This window comes from Rattus norvegicus, chromosome 19 (genome assembly GCF_036323735.1).
Source record: "Rattus norvegicus strain BN/NHsdMcwi chromosome 19, GRCr8, whole genome shotgun sequence".
Lineage (NCBI taxonomy): Eukaryota > Metazoa > Chordata > Mammalia > Rodentia > Muridae > Rattus > Rattus norvegicus.
Window position 1 is genome coordinate 17,195,031 of NC_086037.1, and position 7,718 is coordinate 17,202,748.

At 43.1% G+C, this 7,718-nt stretch overlaps 1 protein-coding gene across 2 annotated transcripts; it reads left to right on the forward strand.

Moving 5' to 3' along the window:
* Window positions 1–2,839: 2,839 nt before the first annotated feature.
* Window positions 2,840–7,502, forward strand: LOC134483179 (disks large homolog 5-like). 2 transcript variants are annotated; one of them, XM_063278445.1, is made up of 4 exons: window positions 2,840–2,927; window positions 3,995–4,154; window positions 5,408–5,551; window positions 7,061–7,502. In XM_063278445.1, the coding sequence occupies exons 1-4, from the start codon at window positions 2,846–2,848 to the stop codon at window positions 7,116–7,118; spliced, it is 444 nt and encodes a 147-aa protein (XP_063134515.1). In that variant the 5' UTR covers window positions 2,840–2,845; the 3' UTR covers window positions 7,119–7,502. The 2 variants fall into 2 exon arrangements, with proteins under 2 accessions (XP_063134515.1, XP_063134514.1); XM_063278444.1 differs by lacking the exon at window positions 7,061–7,502 and adding an exon at window positions 6,182–6,452.
* Window positions 7,503–7,718: the final 216 nt, after the last annotated feature.

Genomic DNA, 7,718 nt, shown 5'->3' on the forward strand with positions numbered 1-7,718 from the left:
CTATGATTGACTACACCCAATTCTATAAAAAACAAAACTCAGGAAACCTGGCCCTTGGCAGCAATGAATCAAGAAATATCTCGGATGGTGGGGCATGAATTCTGCCAAGCAATGACCTCAGATAGGTGGGGTTGTGAGGAAGATGTGTGGTGGAATAGCACACTAGATTCACGTTGTATCATCTTGATTTAATCGAAGGACAAAGAAGTGCAGTATCTCTGATGGCTTTCTTCTAACCCCTTGAAAGGTTCACTGGGGATTGACCATAGAACTTCATTCTTCTTGCTGGGGCAGCAACACTCAGGGAAGCTTGAGATTGCCATAGGCACAGTATTAGGCTAGAAATGCTGATTAGGTGATACTAAGTTGTTCAGATGGTGATACCCATTTCATTTGTTCTTAACGTGGACCTAAGGAAAGACAGATCGAGGTCCTTAGAATACAAAGATCATTTCCAGTTCTTTTCTACCTTTCCTGAATGAAAGACTGGTTGGCAGAGAATGGTAAAAATTCAAGAATTGGTAGATGATGCTTTGAATGGAGGGTGGGTTTCTGTGCTGGTTTTAGACAGGGTCTCAATTACCCCATCTTGTTCTCTACGTTGCTCGTCAGGTTCACTTTGAGCTCAAATAAAGCTGCTTCCACTTTCCAACAGGTAGTCTTACAAAGGGGCCTCCAAGGACTGTGAGGACAGCATTAGCCAATGAGAGCTGAGGTGTGTAACCCACAACTATAGCTTTATCTGAAAGACCCTCAGACAGAGGAGACTCTCGCTCCAGTCCTGAGGACAATCACCACCCCATGAACACACAGGACTCAGTCTTGATGTAAAAACAAGAGGTTTACTTTGGGATACCAATGCACTGGGGCTCGACACGGTCCTCACGCAGGAGGGATGTGAGGAACCTCAAACAACAGAAATATACAGCTTAAAATGTCAGTTAAGATTACACAGTTTCCTTAGCTCAGCTATTTCGTGCCAAGGATAACTAGGCAGATGTTTCTCGTCCTGGAATTCCTGGGATAAGGCCGTAACCATATCAATGCAGCTATTTCAGTATGAAGGACGTCTGACTTGATATATGTTTTCTTATCCTGGGGTTCCCAGGACAAGGACCAAGGATATCTGTCTTGGCAGGTGTTTCTCTTCTGGAGTTCCCAGGACAAGGCTATAGCTATGTCAGCCTATAGCACAGCTGCATTCAGTACCAAGGATATCTCACTTCTATAGTGGTCAGTCAGCTTCCCAGAGATGTTTCCTGTCTTCTAATTGCCCTGCAGTAAATATGTTCTGTACCCTCTGTTCTTATGGTCCGGCAGCTTCCTAGAGAGTGGGTGGGAATGTGCTTTCTGTACTTTCTGGTCTATTGTCTAATGTGTAGGGGCTAAGCGAGGGCCAGCTTAAAAGATTCTCATTCGTAAGAAATGGCTGTACTGATATCAAACGGGGATCTTTCATATCCACTTTCTTCCAAGTCTACCAGCCATCTCAGATTGTTGCTGTAATATGCCTGACAATCAAGGACATAGAAAAATAACTTGATACACATCAAGGACATTGTGATCATATCCTGTGTTGTTATGTATGTTCTAGATGAGGTTGGTTAAAATGACAATATTGCACAAAGCTTTATATAGGACCCATCAAATTAAGGTTCACTATGCACTGTCATAGCTAAAATGGCCTGGTCAGAAGTGACCACTGGATCATTCTTCTGTAACTTCACATGAAAGGCTTGTGCTTTTTGTGTTTTTTTATTTTTCTGTTTTTTCTTATTTATTTATTTATTTATTTATTTATTTATTGTTTTATATGTTGTCAGGAAGATAGTTCAAGTCATGGATCTGCCCCCAAAATCTGAGCTTTGCTACCAATACTGTAAACAGTATTAGTGTATGCATTCAAAAAAATAACTTGTTTTTTTTTTAGTAGGATAGATGCGTTTGTGTTTTGTGGGGTGATCCATGAAACAGGAGTGAAGATGCTTGTTTCTTACTCTGTCCACTGAGTTATGTCTCTAGGCTTGTCCAACTCCTTTGGCTGTACCCCCCCCACACACACACACATTGCTGACTATTTTATTTTTCGATGAAATCAGACGTTATAGCTTAGAGAGGCCTGTAAGCAATACTGCTTTTGTAACTTAGGTGCAGAGAGGAGAGCCCCACACTCAGCCTGAGGGTGCATTCACTGGTGGATCCAATATTTCAGTTTCCTCTGCTAACAGATCACCACATTGTTGCCAGGACCATAATGAATGCAATTCTTTCTCCTAAGGAATCCGGTGGCAACTGTTAAATGTTAAGCACAAAGCTTCAGGTTGTACCTATAATACACACCCACATCGCAACCTACCCTACAGGCTATTTCTGGGTGTGATTTCATGCACCTGCACATGATGAGACAGGAGACCTCTTTGGCTACTTATAGTAACTGGTGTGATTTCTCAGTAATCTTTAATGGGTAATATTGCTGACTGAGGAGAATTTGAGGTAGGATGAAACATTTCTGTGCAGGGATTGGGGAGGAAGCACTCATTTAGATATATAGCAATGACTTAGGTTTTTCCAATCAAGCCTAGAGCCAAATTTGGCTTTGGAAGCATGTGGTGCTCAGTGGCTATGCCACAGGGAAGTCTCCTGAACAGGGCACATCAGCTTTTGCTCAGTACAGGGAGAACATTAGCAGGGAGGCAAAGTCTGTTCTCCGTGACATCAGCCGTCCCTTCGTGGACATTCTATTGTCTCCTAGAGAGACCTTGGAATCCCTGTGATGTCACCAGTATCGTTGTGACAACCAATTCCCTACTTTTTCTTTTAGTGTCCAAAGGATATATCCACAGACATGTTTGCCCGTCTTTGTAGGCGCTTTGGGAGAGTTGATGTTGATAGAGAAGAGTCTAGAGTGAAGCAAACGAAACCTAAAGGTAATGATGGACACAGGACATGGGGAATGTGGAGTAAGTTCTGGGCAGTGTATGTTGAGCTTCCTCTCAGGGGTGAGTGTGGGGGCCTTCAGCTGGCCTTTATAGCAATGGGCCACAACCACTGGAACATCTCCACAGATATTGAATTCCATGATTATCACAATTCCTGAAAGTCAAGGTTTTCACATTATTAGTTTCTCCATAACCACATGGAGGATATGGCAATGCCTATGCTATTATTGGGTGAACTTCTAGTCTTTACTTTTACAGTGCATTCGGTATGTTAAATTGATATAATAACACCATAAGTAGTCATGGAGGGTATAACTTTTCTGAATTAAACAGGGCATCAGTGTACTTCACTTTCATTGCTTCTTTAAATTCAGTGACTATCTGACAGTAGTAAGAGGGAGAGAATTGTGCTCCTGGCCATGACCTTATATTCTTAGAACTCCTGTGACTACCTCTGGCTGACGGGGCCAATCTTACCTTCATATATTAGAGGTTCTGTGTGGCAGATATTTTTCTACAGTAGCCAAACTATATGGAACAGGTAGAGAAAGAGCCTGTAACCTATTGGCACTTCTGGGGCATTTGTCATTTCAGTAGGGGGAATTAATAAATCTGTTGACCATGTCCTCCCCCTACATGACTTTTTAATGCAAAGTTATTGGACTAGAGTAACAGTGTAGGATATCTGAGTATCCCTGATCAATCAATTCATTGTGGATGCTGAATTGATGATCTGACTTCTGAAACCAGAGGGGTGAGGGTCCTGAAACCAGGTTGTAGCCTGCGTACCTGATAATAATCCTGGAGAAGGCATCTCTCTGGTACTTGTAAGAATGTGTGGGCGGGCATAGGGAACACCTGGCTGCTTACATCTCTTGGTCTCTATATAGTAGTGGGGGAACTGTGATCCACTTAGGATGCCTCTTACACATAGACCAAACTCCTTGCAGTGACACTGGCTTCCAAGCATGTTCTCCTGTTTGAACCTCACTGTGGTCTGTGTATGCTCTATGCATTCACCCCATGCGGGTTCACTTGTGTTCTTCTACCTACAGCGGCCTGCAGACAGACGTCATCCCCTGAAAATGTCCTAAACAAGGTGCAGGCCAACGAGGAAGAGGAGAGGCTGAATAGAGAACTGGAGCTAACTACCAAGGAGAGAAATGAGCTGACAGATCGCCTCCTTTATGTGACAGGTGGATCCATGAGCAAGAGGTATGCATTGCTCCAAACAAACGACCTTGTTCTAAACCTCATCTCCCATAGATAGGAGATTCAGAACCTGACCCTTACTGAGGAGTGAGATTGAAAATGGACTCTCTGATTCTGCCTGTTGAAAATCTGAACTTGCAATCTGAGTGAAGATTTCAGGGATAAAGTCACTGGAGCATGAGTTCCCAGTGTACAATTGGAAAGCCCTTGACAGGTGGTAGTTTTGCAAGGTTCTGGGTGCTGTGAGTTTGTGGAGAGTGTTTGTGCTTGCTAGGAAGGTGACTGAACGCTATCATCTCCTGGCAGCAGCCTTAGGTGACAGGTCCCACAGTGTTCATATCAATGCTTAAGTAGAAGGCCTGAGGCTCTGGCCTGCTCCTTCTTGTCTCTGTGCCTTACACTCTGAGACAGTAATGGTGCATACATTTCTACTGATTCTCATTGTGCTCTTTCCATATTTGTCTCTCTTTCTCATTCTCTGAGTCTGTTTACTTTTCTTTTCTTTTTCTTTTTTTTTTTTTGGTTCTTTTTTTCGGAGCTGGAGACCTTACTTTTCTTTTCTTGTGGGTGTGCCCCAGCTTGTGTGTCTGTGTGTGCACAGCTCTGCATGCATGTGCACAACCTTTATATGTTTCTCTATCCCTCCACCTTTGGAATTTAGGGGTCTGTTTTTTGACCTCAGGATTTACCTTTATAATAGTTTCATGGAGGTGTAAGTGCTTTATTTTGGAAGCCCCACTTTCAACAGCACAGTTCTTTGCCTGTGTAGTCACATTTGTCTATACATTTGTATGCCTTGGGCAGATTATAAGTTTGTGGCAATATCTGGTCTCATTTCCAGAATTATGTGTACTGTCTGCCTCTAGAATATTAGTTATTCGGCTTGTAGCATTCCACTTGTCAAAACAGGAAAAATGAAATCAGAGGTTTCTGGATGTGTGTGTGTGTGTGTGTGTGTGTGTGTGTGTGTGTGTGTGTGGTTGGGTAAGCTCTGTGGCCTAGGCTCTTGACAGCATAACAGGTTTGAATGCAGATCCAGCCCTCCTGATTGAAAAAAGTGAGCCAGGGAACCCTTTATCTGGGTGCTTAGCTTCTGTTGTCCTGGGCACACAATTCCAAGTTTCTGAAGCTGAAGAAGATCCAAATATGTAGAATTCAGAAAGTGTCCTTCCAGGGCTGGGGTAATACAAGACATAGCCTGAGTTCATATAATCCTAAACCTTGATGTTCATTGGGTTCTATCTTCCTGGGGCCAGCCCCTACTTCAGGCCAAATCCATTTTATGAAAACTTGAAGATAAAGGAGAAAGAGGTCATGTCATTACTGCACAACTTAGACACAAAGAACATTGAACATCGTGAGAAATTTCAGGAGCTCAAGAAGGAGATTAACTTCTATCGGTAAGTACTGGTCAAAAGGGCCCATTACTTGTGGAATATCCATTGCTGCCTCTCTTTGTTCTGGACTGGAGAGCCTGCAGCTCTGGGTCCATGTCTTCTGCTGTTTAAATATCACTGTGCCGTGGGTCTTTTGGACTCAGTTTCAGTTCCATAAGAGAGTGTGACTTCTCACCACAGTGTCTATGCATCTTTAGAAGGCTCTGGATAGAACTATACTGATTCAGGCATCAGAGTGTTATTAGGCCGACCTGGGCCTCTGGGGTCATACCAGGTTTAACAAAGCTCAATGTGGGGACCACATGGTTAGCATGACCTCCCTTGGTTCTACTGTCCTCTTGTGGTTGTTTACTGCCTACTAATTGATGTTGCCCAAATGCATTGGGCTTTCATGGATAGTTGTAGATTCCTTGTTCTTTTGGAGAGACATGGACTGTTAGGTGCTTGGGTCACAGAAACAATTTATTCTTCCCTGGATTGGCCGTTTGCTGTTTGTGGAGCAGCCTTACATGTATGGAGATGTATTCTATGAAGTCTTTATGGGTATCTGGGTCCTGGTGGAGTTTGTGGGATTTGGCAGTTGGAATGGGAGGAAGAGGCTTCAGGATCTTACTATGCAGAGTGTGTTTCCAGCAACCTGCACAGCCGGCTCCTGATGGACCAGGCATGTATGAAGAAGAAGTTGGTCACATTGAAGCAGGAGAGCAAGGAGTTAGAGCGATATTTGTTTGAGTTGAACCCGAATGCTGAAGACGAACAGGAGAAGACCAGCAACCTCCAGACCCAGCAAAATTTGGTAGGAACAAGCAGCTGAGTCAGATTAACAATGTCTGATACCATTTGCCTATTGGATACATCTTTGCTTCCCCTATCATCTTTCTAATCTCCCCACACCCAATCAGTCACCCACCTCATGTGATAGAGTTATTCATTGCTCTGTCTATGCACAAGTATTCTGGGATGTTAACCACTTTTCAGAAACTGAATTATGGGCAAGTACACTTCTCTGCCCTTTTTGAAACTACAGTCCAGAAATGGTGACAGAGGAATAACATATCACATGACTGCATCTCCCTGTCATAGATTGGATGCTATGAAGAGTTTTGAACGAGTTCTTGGTCGTGTGACAAAGGTCATACAGGGGTCATGTGATGGTTGGAAGCACCTTGTAGGGATAAGAACCAAGTGCAAATGGCAAATGAGTCCTGGTCTTTGGCTTTGATCTCAGTATCATGTGGCCTTCTCCTTTCTTCCTGCAACCCAGTTAGGTCTCTTCTCCTTTCCCCGTTCTTGGTTTTCACTGGTAGAAGTTTGAGGAGCAGCTTGTTCTCCCACAGTACTGTGAGGGTTGTTGGTGACTTTCCCCAGGCTGCAGAGATATCAGCAATGATTTCAGTGAAAAGATCAGTGCTGTCTCTGCAATGCAGCTGAAGGGACAGAAGGCAGCAACTTGACACCTGGTATGCGTGTCCCCACTAAATCAGTGTCTTAATAGCTGCCTTCTCCTCCCAGGTCTCAGGAACTGCAGGAGACATGGAATAGGACAGATCCCAAGAAGACAGCCCCCTGAAGAGTGAGTTTCTCTGTCAGGAGTTCCCTGCTGACGACAATCCTCAACAGTCAAAGACTTTTTTGGGGAGAATATTCTTCTTCTCAGTTAATTTCCTCATTGTATAGAGACCCTAAATTTATGTATCCGTATGCCAGCCTGTCTCATTGAGGTCTTTCTCCTCTCTCATACCGACAACACCATTTGAGAGACATCTGAGGGGACTGCCTTGACATCTCCCTAGAGGAGAAACAGCACTACAACTGTGTTTCTAAATGTTCATTAAGAAAATGCTGTTAAGAAATGTTTTTGGTTATGATTTTCATTGAAGTTTTCTTTTTGTTATTTCATACTTATATATTCTTGTTACTGTTTTTCATTTTTTATACCATTTTAGTTGTTCATTTTATGCCTGTTTTTTGTAAATTTTATTCCTTATGAATAAAAATTGATTTGTAACTCTTGACTCTTAAGACCATCTTATTCTAGGGTCCTTTCCCCTCCTGTAGACTTAGAACTGACAGCTGGATATGGATCTTTGCATGGTCCAGGCAGCATGAGTAAATAGGGAATTTAAAGCCACCAAGCTGTACACAGGGTGATAGTGTCTTTTGTGTGGAT

What these genes read in the sequence shown, in the direction of transcription:
- LOC134483179 (XM_063278444.1), top strand. Translation starts at nt 2,846, where the DNA reads ATGTTTGCCCGTCTTTGTAGGCGCTTTGGGAGAGTTGATGTTGATAGA. An exon ending in GGTGGATCCATGAGCAAGAG is followed by an intron (nt 4,155 to 5,407) that starts GTATGCATTGCT and finishes TCCTGGGGCCAG; the next exon opens with CCCCTACTTCAGGCCAAATC. An exon ending in AAGGAGATTAACTTCTATCG is followed by an intron (nt 5,552 to 6,181) that starts GTAAGTACTGGT and finishes GTGTGTTTCCAG; the next exon opens with CAACCTGCACAGCCGGCTCC.